This window comes from Lottia gigantea (genome assembly GCF_000327385.1).
Source record: "Lottia gigantea unplaced genomic scaffold LOTGIsca_3, whole genome shotgun sequence".
NCBI lineage: Eukaryota > Metazoa > Mollusca > Gastropoda > Lottiidae > Lottia > Lottia gigantea.
Window position 1 is genome coordinate 5,923,922 of NW_008708986.1, and position 19,121 is coordinate 5,943,042.

Sequence of the window (19,121 nt, forward strand, 5' to 3'; positions counted from 1 at the left end):
AAACGCTGTTAGGATAACTCAACTTATTTATTCTTTTTAAGACAAGAGGTTTCTATAACATACTTATGCCAATTGATGTACAAGTATAGCAGAACAGAGTAGTACAATCACCGATCTGGACAATGTTACACCTGAATTACCGCCCTTTGGTTTATTCGCAGAATCTACTGCTGCCTGCGAAGTTTCTGTTCCCTCTATTACTTCTTTAGGTTCAGATTGTGGTTGACTAGTTGTTTGTTGCCTGATCAGTCTTGAATTGGCAACTTCTTCTGCTGGAAGTGGAGGAACTCCTGGAGGTAACCCATTTGGAAAACACTCATCTGGTAACATCCGATATTGCAGGTGGGAATACGCCTTGGAAACATATTCTCCACAGATAGAAAATGCTTCTTTCAAACATGTAGCTCTTTCGATGGAGGCACTGAAATATATATCACCTGTAACATTGAATTTCTATGAGCTGTGAGATTATTGTTTTGTCTAATGTCCACAATTTGTGGGTTTTTCGTTTTTCATTTTGAAGAGATTTTCCCCACAAGTGATCCTAGTTTGTTGAAGTTCTCCAACTTTACCAACTTGACGTTACTTTAATAACAATCGTTAGATTCTTATATTTTACCAATAGCAAATTTGAACTTAAGTTAATATTTACATGCGGATAATTAAAATGTAACTTACTTGCACGCTAGTTTTTGTATATTCACATTACTTTTATCATTGTCCCATTCCACTCTAGAGTTGATGATCTTTCGCCCATAGAAACTCTCACAATTTTGTAACTGTCTATCTACGCTATTGTAACACTTGGTATCCAGGCTTGATGTAAATTCTAAAGTTACAAAAAATAAGATTTAAAGACTGAGTGAAACTAAATTAGTCTAAATCACCGAGAATTTAAACATAACAACGTTAACGATGTAGAAATCGTCGTACATAGACATTATTAAATATTATGAACGCGCACATAAAACCTCTACCAGATCCTATACAGAAAATACTTGATTCAATCAACCAAAAACAAGAGAATCCGAAGTTACTAGAACTTAGAATAAGTAAATTTTCACAACAACAAATTAAGAAAGTTGAAATTCTCATTAATGGGACACATGCGCCATCTAGGGTTGGTTTGAGTCTTCGCACCTGTCCCATTTATTGAAGAAGCAAATCCTTTTTTAAAGTGATACTATGTATTAGAATGAACATACATTTAAGAATTTTAAACTTGGCGAATAAGATCCTTATTTTATCCGATAAATCCAAAAAACTTAGTAATTATCCATAAATATGCAATTAACTATTGAAAAACGCTTAATATCAAGATTAAGCGTTTTTCAATAATTACTTAGTTTCATGAAATTTCCAATTTTCCAGATTTTACAGGGATTCTGTTGTAACTTTATGACATCAAGTAAGCTAACTGATGAATATATACTCATATTGACCATTTCGAGAACTTAAATTTATGTTCATTCTAAGACGTAGTATCACTTTAAGGTATGTCACTTGATTTCCGAGATATGGTTTTGTTTGATGTTGTCTAATGCTTTTAGAGCATCTGTCAGGTTGAAGTCGACCTGTTGGAAGTATAAATTTGTGCTATACAGATTGATGCCCTATTTGTCTGGCAAAACCCATCAACTTCCTTAAGTGGCATTTAGTAAGTGAAGAAAATCAGTACTTGATAAGGACAAGGGCATCATCGAAACGTCACAAGTTATATATTAAAGTAATAATTGTATCCAAATAAGACGTACAAAAAACACGAAATCCAACTTACCACTTATTGTTTTACAGAATTGTTGGTTGGAAATGATAGAATTTCTTAAACTAAAAACAGATTTCTGCCAAATATCCAGAAAAGCTGTTGCAGAAGGAAATTCCCTTTCATAACAAAGAAAGCGTTGTCGATACATTCTGCAAATAAAATTTATAAAAATTTTAACGATGATTAAGATAAGTTTTTTCCGTTTTCACAAATGTTATACGACTTGATGAAATAATCATAAAAAAGTCATCAAAATGTGTTGTCCAATGAATTCTGATCGGAAAACATAGACGATACATTTAGGTATTTGGTATGCGTCATTGATCATGAATGATACTTGAATGATTTGGCATTGTCGAACCAATAAATGTCAAAAGGTATGTAGGAATGAAGCAGACACAGCTATAAATGTCCCAGATACACATACAATTTTCAAAAAACATCTTCATAGTCCCTCAGATCCATACATTGATTCCAACGAAAAATATAGTTTATTGCCGTTTATATTAGTATCAGTAGCTGTCTTACTTGCAGTCTTGCTGAAGTACAGAAACAATGATAGCTTGTGAAATATTACCAGTAGGTACGATTGGTCTGTCAGCATCACCTTCCATAAAAGACATAGCTTCAATACCGCATTTTATTACAACCGTGGGTTCGGGCTGTGATGGAAGTGGTCTACAAGAATATAACATGTATTTTGACTCCTTATTTCACATGATAATACCACGGAAATTATATTTCAAGAAGATCGATATTATTTTTTACGTCATCATACCGACAAATTGTGTTGTTACCTAGAATTTCACATTGTGCAAAATTCAAATAACTTATCAATGAACTCTTTGCATTTAGTAAAATTCTTATTTTCATTGGAAATATTTTAAAAAAAAGTCGGGGTTGCACGTAAGAAACCTCGAGCATGCTAGCGGTGGTCAGTACGGTCCCTCCAGTTGAAAAGACTCAGAAGAAAAGGTACTGATATACTATGTCAGTTCGTGTCCTGAGCCAAACATTTTCTCTAGATTTACATTACAGTAGTTCAAAACATCAGACTGTTACACGCCATCAGAAATTACAACACCATTTTCACAACTAAACCATTCAAATGACTTGAGATAACCTGTCCTAAAATTGTCGATTTAGCATAAGAGTAATAGTAACACATTACCTCATTGGTTCTACTGGAATGCTAGTATTATACAGACAATCAGTATTAGTAAATAGTCCATAATAACCATTTAAAAACATACTGACATCTGCGTCACAGGACTGCAACCGTGCTGCTATACATCTACTTGTTTCTCTAGTGATACTAAAATTATAGAGATTATATTAATATTATAATTGTATGTCCATTCTAAGAATTATTATTCCTTTAAGACAGAAAGTAAAATATTATTGACATATTGGTGTCACACGCAGCATCACCACCCGCTCTCCATTGTACGGTGGGTGAACGTAGATCCCAATGACTTGATGGAGCTGGTTTATTTTAAGTACTATTTCAGCTACGATATCGAAATTGTGGTAAATACAATTTCTACTATATGGTCCACTTGGAAAACCAAGCAACAAGAGAGCTAACCTCATCGGAAGCGTTCTAAAAGAGTATGTTTTAAATCATTAATAACCAATACTTACTCACAGGTCATGTCCTTCAAAATCTCTTCAGTAATATCAGTCATATTTCTTACAAAGGATAAATAATCTACTGACTGCTTAAACCTCATAGAACATTCCATGATATCATCGTTAGACACATTATCAGTACATTCCAGCTTCTTTCTATTATCTATGGACGTAACAATGAAAATACAAAAAGTTTACAGGGTGCGTATGAACTCATTAGCGAAATTGTATTAAATACAGTATTTCGATTCAACTTCAACCTTTGACAGGTACAGCCTACAAAATATACCAATATTCTAAATAAAAAATGGCAATGGGAACATAAAAGACATGGTATGCGTCAACCCGCGAGATATTACCAATTATTGCATATGTAGCATAACATTGCATATATAACTCTTGGTATTAATAACAGATCGAAACCTTTACATACTATTATGACAACTGACCTGGTTTTGAAGCACATAACTGTTCACTATTTTCTCTCATCTTCTGTGTATTATAATTCAGACTTACAAAGAAATCTAGTGGATTTTGCGTTTCAGTTTGAGGCAATTCTTTCTCTAAACAATTCAAAATGAACTCGGCATTGCTGCAAAATATATCAAAACATTTGCTGGAAATTAATGGTAATTAAATATGCCTCCTTTAATCCTGTCTCCAATCCACAACGATTCAGAACATCCTTTCGACTGCTGATACTGCAGCCAGTTCCTACTTTGGCTAATAAGCAGCACATCGTAACTGTCATCCATTGCAATATCTCACCGCCACTGTGTTTAGTCCGAATATGTTTTACGGTTGATAAGATTCTCCCAGTTAGAGAGGTGTGAGCAGTGGTTGAAAATTCAGTTGGGTAGAGATAATTCCACTTACCTACACCAGTGTTCAGATATCAAAATCAAATTACGCAGGCTATCTAGCGCTGCTTTGCTTTCGTCAACACGGAGACATTTAATCCAAGATGGCGTCTGTGGTAATGGTGGCTCTTGGTTAACAGTGGTTGGAAATTTTGTTGTACTTAAACAATTCAAACTAAGAAGGATTTGTAGAAATAAAATACCTAAGATGTGTATAAAATGATCATTTATTATTTTAAAAACATTATTAAATGAACAAAGACAAATACATCCTAACTTTTAACCTTCAATTTAAGTTCGTTAATTGATATGTATTTGCCGATGCGAAAATAATTAGAATTGCTGTTATATAGAAACAATGTATGCCCTTGCCGCTGCTGAGTTAATCTAATTAAAATGCATATTCATGTGCTCCTTTTTGTCTGTGGGTGACTTCAATCTTATCTAGAGAAACATCTTAAAAGTTGAAATAAATTACAAAAAAAATGAAGAAAGATCACATCTTACCAAGAATCAGTGAAAGTTTATCCATGTTTATCAACAATTTTAAATCTTACATACAGTAAAAAAAATGTTCTTGTTATATTCACATGGTCAAAACATAACCAAAAGTCATAAGACCCTGCGCCATTAAAACATAAGGTATAAAAAAGGTTGAACAATTGTCACTGTGGGTTTTGTTTCAATAAGGTGGCGTCTTGAATACTAATGACACCACACTTACTTTATTTCATCCAAATTTAGCATTTAGCAAACCTTCTTGAGTTTCATTAAAAACTTGATCATCGACAAACGAGAAAGAAAACAAATAGAAGTGTTGATATTATCTAAGTTAATTCTCACACTTGAAATGTCGTTCCTTTGGATAAGTATATCTTGCTAGCACCCACCCAGACTATTTGACTTAAAGCGATGTTAATGTAATACATGGTATCTTTTTAAAATAACCTTTTCAGTGTTACCAATCTAAATCTTTCGTATTGTACTTCTGTTTTATTGACTTTTCGATGTCACCAATCTAAATCTTTCGCTAGTGTCTTCCGTATTGCAGACTTACCAATCTAAATATTTCACTAGTGTCTTCCGTCTAGTAGACTTACCAATCCAAATATTTCACTAGTGTCTTCCGTCTAGTAGACTTACCAATCCAAATATTTCACTAGTGTCTTCCGTCTAGTAGACTTACCAATCCAAATATTTCACTAGTGTCTTCCGTATTGCAGATTTACCAATCTAAATATTTCATTAATGTCTTTCGTCTAGTAGACTTACCAATCTAAATATTTCACTAGTGTCTTCCGTCTAGTAGACTTACCAATCCAAATATTTCACTAGTGTCTTCCGTCTAGTAGACTTACCAATCCAAATATTTCACTAGTGTCTTCCGTATTGCAGATTTACCAATCTAAATATTTCATTAATGTCTTTCGTCTAGTAGACTTACCAATCCAAATATTTCACTAGTGTCTTCCGTATAGTAGACTTACCAATCCAAATATTTCACCAGTGTCTTCCGTATTGCAGACTTACCAATCCAAATATTTCACTAGTGTCTTTCGTATTGTAGACTTACCCATCTAAATATTTCATTAGTGTCTTCAGTATAGTAGACTTACCAATCCAAATATTTCACTGGTGTCTTCCGTATTGTAGACTTACCAATCCAAATATTTCACTAGTGTCTTCCTTATAGTAGACTTACCAATCCAAATGTTTCAATAGTGTCTTCCGTATTGTAGACTTACCATTCCAAATATTTCACTAGTGTCTTCCGTATTGTACTTCTGTTTTATTGAATTTTCAATGTCACCAATCTAAATCTTTCACTAGTGTCTGTCATATTATACTTATGATTTATTGAATTTTTGATAATACCAATCTAAATCTTTCACTTGTGTCTTCCGTATTGTACTTCTGTTTTATTGAATTTTCAATGTCACCAATCTAAATCTTTCACTTGTGTCTTCCGTATTGTACTTCTGTTTTATTGAATTTTCAATGTCACCAATCTAAATCTTTCACTTGTGTCTTCCGTATTGTACTTCTGTTTTATTGAATTTTCAATGTCACCAATCTAAATCTTTCACTAGTGTCTGTCATATTATACTTATGATTTATTGAATTTTCAATTAAACCAATCTAAATCTTTCACTGGTGTCTGTCATATAATACTTATTATTTATTGAATTTTCAATAATACCAATCCAAATCTTTCACTGGTGTCTGCAATATTGTACTAATGTTTTATGGAGTTTTCGGTTATACCAGTCCAAATATTTTACTTGTGTCTGCCATATTGTACTTAAATGTTGAGTTTTCAATGTTACCAATCCAAATCTTTCACTAGAGCCTGCCATAAATTTTTTGAACAAAACAAGTCTTTTACTAGTGTCTTCCAGTTTGTACTTAATATTTATTCTGTTTCACGTTTTCAACATGACAAATCTTAAATTTTCACTAGTGTCTATCATAATGTTTTTTACTTATTTAGTGTCTATCATAATTGTATTTCAGTTTAATTCAGTTCTAAATTTTCAATGTTATCATTCCCAATTTTACTCTTGTCATTTTGTAGGCTACTCTAGTTTTATTCAGTTTTTAATATTTGTGTCTGTCATACTGTTTCTTTGTTTTATTCAGTTTTCAATGGGACAAATCCCAATTTACAAGAAACTCATCTACTTATAGAGTGCGTTATATTTTAAAAGTATATATTTATTTATGTATTATTTATTCATTTATGTCCAGTGCACTGCATACACTAAAGATAGCAGCTCACAGCTATGATATATTAAGATGAGAGCACATTCAATCCAGTGAATATATGAATCTTTGTTTAATTAAACCCGAATTGTCTACAAGTAAAGAAAGTCGTCTATTTGTTAGCCTACTGACATTATACCTTTAGAAATTTCAAATTGGGACAAATAAAACACAATGATCAAATTTCAGCCAATTTCAAAGGAAATATTGTAATGATATAGTTGTCTGGTTATTTCGGCTGTTTGTATCACTAGTCCAGAGTAATAAACCGAAATTCAATTCGTCTACAACGCAGGTTTTCAACTTCATATACAGTGGGGACATTTGCACTATTCTTTGCATACATTTGATGTCATAGACTATGAAAAAAAAATTCAATTACAATACGTGTATATACAACATCTTATATAACTACACTAAACACGGCTTTGGCTAACATTGACCTAGAGCACCCGGAGAATTATTTGAAGCATTTTGTACTCCATACCGTACCTGATATCCAATCCTAGATTCACTTTCGATATCTTAGGCATGCAGAAACTTCTGATGATGCTATATTGGTAACTTCCGCTGAGAAGTCTCCCAAATGCACAGGTCTGCGATGCAACAGAGATGGTCTGATTAGGTTTTTTTCTGTTAAAACTTTAAAGTTATACAATTATAATGGTGAATGTATAACGCGTTATAAGGGAAGGGTCGAATGTTCAACCTAACCTATCAACGTAACTAACATGTGATGTGTATTTACAAGTTTACTAAATAGGTGTGCACCATAAATTGACTTTTAACGTAGACCTATTTACCCCAAAGTTTTACAAATTGACTACAAGCAATTGCAAACACATTTTCAATTAACGTTGCTCTTGTTTGGTGGCATACATATCACTGTGTCGGCCGGTGCACTATTTAAAACGAACAGTTTCTCAGGGTATATTAATAAATTATGAGTTTCTTGCCTCTCGTGGAGACATTTAGTATAAATGAGGTTAATTAGATCCTTGAGCAACATTATATTAGTTTACTTAAGCAGGCAACCGGGTCGCTTCAGTCAGAACTGAAAGTTAACAAAAAAATGATGAAATGACAAAATGAAATGAAATGTATCAAGGAGCATCAAAAAAAAAAAAAAAAATGATGTATTGCTAATATTATAGACAAATTATTTTTGCATTTCTTTAGTTCCTATTTTTAAAATTTTAAAATGGTTATTTTGTCGAAATAGTGTTTTAAACATCTATCAGCACTCGGCAATAAATAGTAACATCAACAATATATTATGCACCATTCACTGCTTTCCAGTAAGTCGGTTGATATTAATACTACACCCTGTAAGAAACAATCTCGTCAGTTGAATCTGTCTATAAATATCTCGATACTTTTTTAAAAAGAAAAATAAACAGGAATGGCTTTGAAACCATTCCATGGAAAGTGTTAACTGTAAGCCATTCTATATGTATAAATAAATTTATTTACAATAATGAAACAGAGACATGATATAATACATATAAAAACAACATACATCATACATGAAATACATTATACACAATAAAAAGCGCAGTAAATGTCTTGTCATGATGTGCTATATGAGTAATCTCCCGTAAGGTTTCTAAAATGTGGTAATAATCAAAGGGAAGTAATTCATGAGAGATTCAAACACAGTTTAATTGTGCATATAGGATAATATAAGGTTTTTACAAATAACAAATGCATTTTCGTGGCATCTTGTTTTATCATAACCATATACACACATATTAAGTAATTGTAAGAAAAAGAAATTCTGTTTACAGTATTACATTACAGTATTGTTACATTCACAGTATGATATAATATTGTTTTGTGAAATAAAAATTCAAGGTTTTTGCACTTAAAGCTTGTTACTACACTAACATTGGCGGTGGCAAAAGGGTGTACGAATACCCGGCAACTCTGTAATTGAATTTAGTTGTTGCATTCTGACACATATTTTGGGAAAAAACGTTAAACAATCATATGTACAAATTTATTAAAAATATAGTAGGGGTACAATTGGAGGTGCAAACCATTTTTCTGAGTCCTATATAGTATATGTACTATATCCAATTTATTACCAAGCAATTTTACGTCGTACTTAATTTTTTAAAGGGTTCATTCATAGCGTGTAGTGCCAAAGTTAAAATGATTGGATTGGATTTTACAAAAATAATGTAAATCATGCGTTATATGGGTCATAAAGAGAACGGTCATAAGGGAAAGAAAGTTGCACTGGTACAAAACGCTGTCTTGCTGATACGAAATTTAAGATGACCCAATTAGCACTGATAGTCTTTGACTCAGAGTTAAACTCTTTTTCAAACACTCAAAATAATTTTCATCCTGTACATTTGGAAGGAATCTTCAAAGATCAAAATGTTCAGCAAATGAGGATATGATTGCACTTACGTCCAGCCAAACATGAGATGATGCCGTCACGGTTATAACCATTTTGAGATTATCAAGAAGATAGGCAAGGTGAATAATAGATTTGAAATACTAGTAATTTCCCCGGATCCATACATATGAGTATATCTGGAGTAAGTACCAGTATAGTCTCGACAGGTTGGTGGAACTCCGGCGTAGAAAAAACTTTGCATGATCTCACCAGCTTGGGCATCACAAAAACTGTATACTTGTGTTTCACATTGATATCTTTGAACAGATACACTGAAAATGAATAATTCCAATACAACGAATTAGACGCTTGAGAACCCTTATATGGAAAACTTTTGCGGATAATCGAAAAATATAAGATACTGGGGTAAGTTGATTGTATCACAGGCATTATCAAGACTCCAACTAACTGAATTTACGCCGAATGACTATTCTTTAAAAATCTAATGTTTTGTAGTTAGATCAGCTCGCGTCTCTTTCAGGTCTAAATCCATCGACTCTCAAGCTGTTATGTCTATATCCACGAGAACATGTCCGCTGGACGTCCTCTGATTTAATTTGTATGGTAGATTGCAAGATGTTGTCAACCACTGAAATATCTGATGCGAACCTGTCAATATATTGTCATTATTTTCTGTTGGTATTGGCTGTTTTTGTACTCATGAGTGCCAAGATATTAATAACTCGGTCACGTACAATGAAGCTTTTAGTTTATGTTTTTCGCAGGGATAGAGTCATCATATTATTAGCTTTCACAGTTGACAGAGCTCAAATTTATAACTAGATCTTACCAGAGGAATCGACGACAGACTGTATTACAAGACAAATATTAACGTTGCCTTATTCAGAAAGTTTCCCTGGGGCGATTATGAGCTTGTAGCGACGTTAACTTCAACGGTAATAGCATACTTACTTGCAGGCCAGGTTTCTCAAGCCATATTCGTCCAATCTAGATTGACTCTGTAAATTAACAACTTGTGTAACACCTTGGTTAAATATATCATAACATCTTCTAACTTCTGGTGTACTTAATAAACATCGTATTCTTGTTGCTAAAACTACAATTACACAGAGTAGTATATAATAAGTGACTATAAAAAGCATCTTAAAATGAAAAAAGATAGCTTGCCAGGCAAGGTAACATATGCCCACTGGCAGGTGTCAGAAATGATAAAACAGTTTTAAGTGACTAAAGTCCATTTTTCTCATATTAAAGAAATTTTATTAGTTTGAATTCAGTGCCAGTTATTTATGCTGAGTAATTCCAAAAAAAATTTTAAAATCACTATCAATAACCCAAATACATAAAAATTATTAAATCACACAGCTCTAATATCAAGAACTTGACCAAGATCTCATCAATATAAATAAAAAGGCGTAAAACTCCATTCATTACATTTAATTCATCAATATAAATCATCACACTACATTTCATAAAAATCACAAGAACTCCGTAGTATCTATTGTGTTCATGAACAAATTTTAAAACATTCAAGTCAAGGGCTATAACTCAAAAACCGTTCATCGAAAAATCATCAAGTTCAAACTTGTCCAAGACCTCATCAATATTGTGATCACACCAAATGTCATTAAAAATCAGTTGAAAACTGTTGTCTCTCTTGTGTTCGCAAACAAATTTTGATGCGTTTATCCTAAGTCAAGGGCAACTTAAAAACCGTTGATCGAAAAATCGTAAACTTGTCTCATCAATATACATTATCACTTCAAGTTTCATTAAAATCAGATAAAAACTGTAGTCTTTATTGTGTTCACAAGAAATGTTGTCGGACCGATGGACAGGGGCAACGGCAATATATGTCCACATTTCCATGTGAGCGTATAAAAACAAACGGTTTTTGCGATGTAGTCGCATAGTAATGATCTGGACCGCAGCTCCGTATACATAATTTAAATAATGTCCCAATATTTTATGCTTGTGACACCCTTGTCCAATTCATCAATTGTGTTCGTCACTATTGCTTTGAATCGATAGTCCTTGGTCCGGCTTGAGACAATGTGTATTTTATAATTGTCATGAGCTAGGGCATGAATTCCTGTAAAGTGCACTGTTTCATACGACCAAACTAGTTTTGCATGTCAGTCCTTTTGATTATCCTAAATTACATGTTGGAATATCAGAGCCTGTCAGAAACATCAACTACAGTTAAGAGTGTTTGCTGTTCAAACACCAACATTAAAAACAAATCAGATTTCTAAGAAAATACTTAGATATATTCGAGCAAAGTAATATGTGCTCATCAAGATCCAATTCATTTTTTTAATTTTTTGGTAAAATAAATATTAATTAAAACTACACAGGTACACTAAGGTGTACTGCTCCTGTTTGAAGATCCGGGTACGCGAAAATATCTTTGCTTGACCACGCGATTTGTTTTCTGACCATAACTCACAAGAGTCATCATCTGAATTTTGTGAAATTCTATTAATAGATAAAGTAGAGCACCCGGAATAACATATATCTCAATCAGTTTATCGTCTATGTTTGGTACGGATTAGGCTTCTTAAAACAATTCCAAATATTTGTCGAATGTAGACTAATCTGAAAATGTTCTTAATGACATCTTAATATGACCCCGGAGTCAAATGTCAAATTGTAATCTTAACCACGTAGCTCTTACCACAAGCACGATAAATAAACACATATGGGTATAAACAATGCGGAAAACTCGACAAATCTGTGTACATCGCTCCTTTAAACAATGTTAATTAAGTCTAGTGCGAATAAATATTATTAAACTGACACTCTATAGAAGCAATAAATACTTAATGGTTAGATAGACTCGAATTCACGTCCCCCTTTTAAAGTTCACCAACTTTTAACTTTTGGTATCTTTTGGACCATGTTATGAAATTTATCAGTTGACTACAACTTTTAGCGTACTCATTGTACATGCAGTAATAAAGTATGGTAAACAGGATCATACAGATTATGGTGCCAAAGAAAAACATGTATCACACACATTGCTTCCATTGATTACCCGCAAGTGTTTTATTGCAAATTGGTCACCTTATCTCTTTTTCAGAACTTACATCAATGAGATCACTTACCATTAAGGTCACTACAGAGACCTCTGTAGGCTGTCCACATAGCTCTGTAATCAAACATTAATGTCAGGAATCTATCTGTCGAATCTATGGAACCAGGCAATCTGCTTTGGAAACATCGAATATAGCTGTCAAAATTTCTGAAAAGGAAAATACAGTAAGTGGCATCATAATTGGATTTGGAAGGGGGGCTTGGAGTCATCAACACGTACTGTTCAAGGGCAGATAATTCATTTAGAAATTGAAAAGAAGTTTTCTGGGTTAATTAAATGGGCGAAAACATTTGTAGCCAAATTATGTATTTTATTTACTTCTTAGTATCAATTCCTACCAATGTTTCGCCAATATGTTGTTTTGGATTTCGGGTTGCAGGTTCGGATCGTTAGTACTTGGTTTATTTATCCATCTATATATTTAATTATCATAAGGTCTATAATTATGAAGTTATATGCATATGGTTTTTATAAAATCATATTATAATAATTTTTATAATTGTATTGTATTAGTTATTAATTATATTTTTTGTTATAACAGAGTAATAACTCATTGATTTGACAACCATGCATATAATACTCCTTTCGCACTGCAAAGGTAATTCAGTTCTATCCAGTTCCATTCCAATAACTTTAAGTTGCTTTTGCATTAGCAAATAAACTAATTCGATTATAACCAGATAAAAAAATCTACCTCCGATGGTGGATTTCGTCTGGATACGATCCAGATAATTGACAGTGCAAAACCAAACAAAAGGTTATCCGGATAAATAATCGAATATGTATTGGAAGAGGAAACTGAAAATTATATTGTTATTATGATCATATTTATTTTATTGATTAGCAATGTAGTTCAATTCCGGAAGTTCGAATGTGGCTATCCAGATAAATTTGTAGTGCGAAAGCAAATTGACTCGAATCGAATCGAATTGAATTGGATTTTTCTATTCAGTTATAACCGAATTCAATAATCCAGTTGTGCAGTGCGAAACGCGTATAACTGACGGGCTAAAGGTTTTGTGTGATTGCCCATTAACATGTGTTTTGCGGTAATTCTGTACTGGAAACTGTAATTGAGAGTCAATAGGAGTTGCAAACGCTAACTCGTGTGCTTTCGGTAAACAAATATTTTTGTTTAACTAACTAAGAAGGGGTAACAGGGTTTTTTGAAGAGGGGTGTCGATTTTCTATCCAAGACAATTGTTGAGTGACGTCAAATGAACAATTAAACTCTTAGCTTAGGTCAAAACTCACATCCCGCACATCGGAAGCGGACAGATGAGTTATTGGCTCCGTGCTGTTCCAGAAGAATTATAATTTACTGTTTCATATAGTATAAATCAAAATCGACTCCAGATACATTATTAAAGAGATCATCACATTTCGGCTTTTACAATAGACACGCTGATACAGGTTGGAATAATTTTTTGTAGAATTTGGAATTTAACACATTGATTTGAAGAGTCCTTGATCAAAGACTAGGAGATTATCAAGACTTCATCTCCAATCAGACGGTATTATTGAAGCCGTAAACAACAAGTTAAAACCAAATAAAGAGAGACTCTATTAGGTGCATTATAGATTTTGGCAACAAGTTAGACAAACATTCATAACTCCATGAATTCTCGAAACGGTATTTTTGTAGTCGGGGTTTTGGTGTTTTTGTTGTCTATTTCTAGAAAAAAACAATCAAGTGCCGAAAACACTAAGAGTTGTAAAGTAATTCCCTGATTCCACTCTAAAGATTTGATTTTTTGACTCGACATCCTTTTCTAAAAGAACACAAAAATAAGTCTATCCATAGGTACAGTAAAAGAATGCCCAAAGTGCGTGTGTGCTCTTTGAATGAATCTACTTGAAACGGGATGAATATGACAAGAGATTTGAACAGTCCGTGTTCAAATGGACTTCCAGTCAGTAAGCCATTGCACTAATCAGTCTTGAAAAAACTTTAGTGTTTGCACGAGGACAGCTGTAGTGTCTTACGTCAAATATAACCTTATTATTATGGTATTATTATATATTATTACATTATTGGTTGTAATATTATTGTCAAGTAAAGTAGTCAAAGGAATGCTTCGTAAACATCTGATTTTATACCCCATAATTTTGGTCCACATTCTATTAGATGTTCGTGGCTCGTTTCTTGTATAAGCCTTAAACTGAGGACTTCCACTCTTCTCAATCAGTAGAACGATAAATTCCATTTTATTCAGCTACGACAAACCAAATAAGCAATTGGAGAATAACTGTCCTCTCGACATGTAGTTTCAAAAGTCAAAGGTCAAAGTTTAATTTAAGTGAGGTACTTACGAACAAATTGATCTAAAAGCATTAAGAGTTGTGGTTTCAGGAGATTGCTGTATAGCTAACTGTCGTGTATTACCAGCATTATTTCTGATCTGTTCTGTTAGACATTGCTGTGCTACTGACTGACAATCTACTTGGTAAAATACACAGCACACTGAAAATAGAAGAGAATAAGATGTTTACTCTTTCCAAAACACCTGATGGTACTTCTCTCTGGAAGAGTCCGCAACTATACTACCTTTACTCCCGATTTTGCCATTCTTTGGACGAGAGTTTTGATTGACGGAATTGTCTTGCTTGTACGGTTTTTTATTATATGAGCAATGGTTTTGAAAAGAGAGTAGTACCTATTCTTTGCCAATGCATTGATAGCATAAGGCATATGTATACCACTAATCCACTATAGCACTACAGATTGAAACGAACTTTAATAAGCGTTCAGCATAATACATAAATAGATTATATATCACCTATCAGTTAAAGGTTCACATTGATTCAGATTTCAAATATCATTTCCTATCTTCTGACCGAGCTTTCCTTTTCCTTTTAACATTTAAACATACGGTGTATCTATGCCACTACTGATTTGAATCAAGTTAGGCAAGGAATCAAGCACAACATAGATACACTACATATCATTTAACAGATGTGGTAGATTTTAAACAGCACTTGAAGTGCACATTTGAGTCAGATTTCAAATATCCTTTTCCTATCTTCCGAGGGGCTTTTTTTTCCTTTTGAACAGAAATGATTATACCTATCATTTAACGGGTGTGATAAATTTTGAACAGCACATTGATTCATATTTCAACAATCTATTTCAGAATGGTGACAAATAAATACCAGATACAAAAATGTATACGCGGAAGAGGTAAATTTAAAAGGTTAATTTATTTAGTATAGCTATGTTACAATATGAATCAGATAGGTTTAACAGGGAAACATATTCACTTTGTGAATCCTCTATTAGTCCCCAACAATGATGACAAATATCGACCATTTATGATGATGTTGAAAAAATAAATTGAATCTCCAAAAGTAATGACAAATAATATTTCATTGATTTTTCTTTTTAATCTTTCAGTAAAATGGCTCATATTTGGACTAAAAACTAACAATTCCAAACATTCATTGGTGCATTGAAAGTAGAGTAAAAACCTCAATAATAAAACCAGACAATGTAACCCTTGTTAATCATAAATTCCTCAAGAAATATCTAAAAAAGATCTGGCACAAAAAAAACTTAATAAAATATACAAACTCACGTTTTGTAAAAAAATTACAGTAATCAGTGTGACATATCTTAAAAAAATTTAATTTTATAATCTTAATTAAGCTTTTCCCAGTTGAAAAGTCTTCCGAAAGTTGATGAAAACAGAAGTCACATAAAACTTCTTGGTCTTGAAAACAAAAGATTCCATGGAGGGAAAAAATATTTTTTTAAATTCTGGACTGAATTCCTTAAGTATTTTTGAGCGTGTACTGGCGTAATCTGAGCTTAAGGCATTTAACCAACGTAATGCAATAAGTTGTAAAGAATAAGTTTGTTCGTTGTATTAAACGATGTTTTTCAACAACAACTCGCTGTTTGTTTGTTTATCAAGGTTTATATTTGTTTGCCTTGACATGTTGTCTTATTGCATGTATTTTATAGTTTTTGTTTATAATAAACCTTTGCATAATATGTTGAGGATAAGTTACATACTAGGTTTTCTAAAACCAATGATTCTTACGTTATTGGGAGATTGTTTGTTAACTGAATACGATCAAACTGTAGCTCAATTGGGGATGTATTGGTTGTGGGATATTATTTATCGTGAAAAATATAAGCCTTTCCATATTATTCCATTCAACCCATCTATAGATGGGTACAATTATTCGGGAAATGCCAAGGAGGTTTCATAGGTTTAAACTTTAAACCCCTTGGGATTTACCTATGTCAAGAGATTTGGCCACAGATTCGCTAGTATTCAAGACTAGAGACTCGAAAGTGTTATGTTTTGTGTTTGGTTACTGGACAGTACTGTCGGTGATACCCATTATTCAGCAAGACAAGGCAAGTAAGGCACCAATAATCATTCCACAATGTTTGAAATAAAACACTTCAATAAACACTTCACTTGAAAAACAGCCAAAGAACCCAAACCTCCAAGTTAGAGAGCGAGCCAGTTATCAACAATGGTCTCTGAATGACAACAACTTCTGTAATATATTATGAAGATAATTCTGTCTCCGGTTGTCATCTATTGACGTGAGACAACAAGAGAGAAAGTGTCAGATAATACAAAATTTCTCTCTAAACTATTATTGACTGTATTGACTCGTATCTTAGTTCTGCTACATTGTCAAAATTGACTCTATTTTAAAATAAACATTTTCTAACCGACTAAGGAAACGTTTAGACACGATAAGCTAAGACTAGTTGTTAGTTGTCTTTTTTATGATGATGAAATAAACGTTCTGTTACACGGCTCAGGTTGAATTAGCATCTAATTTTGATAACGTGGTAAGTGTATGGTTGGGCAAATTCTGATCATAAAGAAACGGTTAACATGCACAGTTGCTAGCACACAGTTTGTGTTGAAAACTCATGTCCATGGATAAATAGATGAAACACAATGTGGCAGATAAGATTCGCCCCCAACCTCTGTACTTTGAGAAGAATACATGCGCTTGTACTGATATCATATGTCATCTTATTGGCTATTTTCAGCAAAATCTGAAATTCTGAGTTTTAAGTGTATGGTACATGCTACGGATTAATTCTACAAATGTTGCGTACCAAAACATCGTTTGTATGAAAAAAAAATCATTTAACAAACATTCAAATATTACTTTTTTAAAATTTGCTTTGTTTGTCCACAAAATTCGTGAACAAATAACAGAACTCAGATTTAGTTTATAAATAAAAGGCAATACATAAATACAATGTGTTCTTTTTTCACAAAAAGATGCCCTTTGAAACGGTTGGCGACAAAAGATGAATTTATTTTTATAGTGATATAGTTTTGTTGATTTTGATATAAGTTTTTATTCAGAATTTATGTATTTGTCTGAGGAAGGTCGGGGATATGTTAATAATTCTTTCTTATTCATTATCTTAAAACTTTCAAACGAACGTCAATATCAGAATCACTGGTTACATTTAGAGATCGCATACAAAATCTTGATACTGTGCAATGGGTTGTTGCAGGGTGAAGCTTTTTATCCATATCGTTTCATAATATACATAAACAATATTGTTATGTAATATTTCATTTTTCATGTCTTAAATAATGCGCAAAATCACTGACAAAATGTCATCAAAGCGGTCAGTAAATACCAAAGTGTGCAGTTTTAACATTAAAGATATGAAGACCTTTTACAGGATGTGTCTTATTGTAAAGAGATGGTGTCACACTTACCTATCAAAATAATTAGCCGTAACATTTTGTTGATTTGGATCCTAAAAATGACACAGTTAATCCTCCCTTGAACTTCTCGAGAATGAAGAGGTCACAAATATTCACGAAATTTTAAGCAACTGGCAACAATTGGTTATGAAAACCACAATAATACCGCGATACTATCCCTTCAAGTACAAGTACGTTTCTTCAGAACAAGCTCGAAACCCACACGAGGTGATGTCAATTTTTACCGCGTAGATGCCTATAAACTGACTAAAACAAAATATAAACAATGAATTGAAAAACGTTTCCGTAATGAAACAATACAACACACACCGTGCCTTCAGCGACTTCTCAGTGCGCAGTCGCCAATTCTACATGTCGTACGTTTTATTTCTTGACCCAAGTCAAACTTTAAATCTTTTTCATATTTACATTCGGTCGTTTGTAACGTGATGATTTGTCGGTGTAGTTGATCAAAAACTGTCCAATCTGTTCTGGTTTTTGTCATTCTCAGCGATCTGTTAGTTAACAATCTAATGCTTATACAGATTGCTATTGTTTCATTTCAAAATTTACAGGGAAAAATTTAAGTACTTTTGTCTTCCTACTTTTGGTAATAAATGCTTTCACATAATCCAAACATTTATATCACCCTAGTACAATGATAATAAATTGGTCGTTCTCAGAGACTCGGGCACTATATGACACTCAAAAAAAAATTAAAATTTTGTACTACCTGCTTTCCCGTCCATGATTTTGCTTATGAATATTGGTATCAACGCAATATAGTGAACATGGAGCGAGAGTTTCTAAGGACAGTCGCATATGTCTACTCTTTTGAAATGTGCCAATTCGATGTTGTTAGATTCACTGCCAAAGACTTTATTAACCATGCTACGTCGCCTCCGGGTTATATATTTCTGGAAAGTTTAACTGA

At 33.0% G+C, this 19,121-nt stretch overlaps 2 protein-coding genes across 2 annotated transcripts; both read right to left on the minus strand.

Annotated features, from left to right (window-relative positions):
• Window positions 1-11: 11 nt before the first annotated feature.
• LOTGIDRAFT_228685 (hypothetical protein) lies at window positions 12-4,789 on the minus strand (the record flags this gene model as incomplete). Its single annotated transcript, XM_009057392.1, has 9 exons — window positions 12-421; window positions 679-829; window positions 1,778-1,914; window positions 2,294-2,443; window positions 2,937-3,080; window positions 3,410-3,560; window positions 3,847-3,989; window positions 4,274-4,460; window positions 4,765-4,789. 9 exons carry the CDS (start codon window positions 4,787-4,789, stop codon window positions 64-66), a joined length of 1,446 nt encoding a protein of 481 aa, XP_009055640.1. The 3' UTR covers window positions 12-63.
• A 4,595-nt stretch (window positions 4,790-9,384) lies between these two features.
• Window positions 9,385-18,399, minus strand: LOTGIDRAFT_228686 (hypothetical protein). The gene is made up of 5 exons (XM_009057393.1): window positions 18,200-18,399; window positions 14,799-14,949; window positions 12,496-12,632; window positions 10,340-10,484; window positions 9,385-9,699 (listed from the first exon to the last, which is right to left on the minus strand). The coding sequence occupies exons 1-5, from the start codon at window positions 18,222-18,224 to the stop codon at window positions 9,471-9,473; spliced, it is 687 nt and encodes a 228-aa protein (XP_009055641.1). The 5' UTR covers window positions 18,225-18,399; the 3' UTR covers window positions 9,385-9,470.
• Between the last annotated feature and the right edge of the window lie 722 nt (window positions 18,400-19,121).

Bases quoted from the DNA above. Each gene is read 5' to 3' on its own strand.
- LOTGIDRAFT_228686 (XM_009057393.1), bottom strand. From the start codon at position 18,224: ATGTTACGGCTAATTATTTTGATAG. The intron at 12,633-14,798 runs GTAAGTACCTCA...TTTCCTTTTCAG, and splicing joins GCTTTTAGATCAATTTGTTC to AAATTTTGACAGCTATATTC. The intron at 10,485-12,495 runs GTAAGTGATCTC...GTGTAATTGTAG, and splicing joins TCTCTGTAGTGACCTTAATG to TTTTAGCAACAAGAATACGA.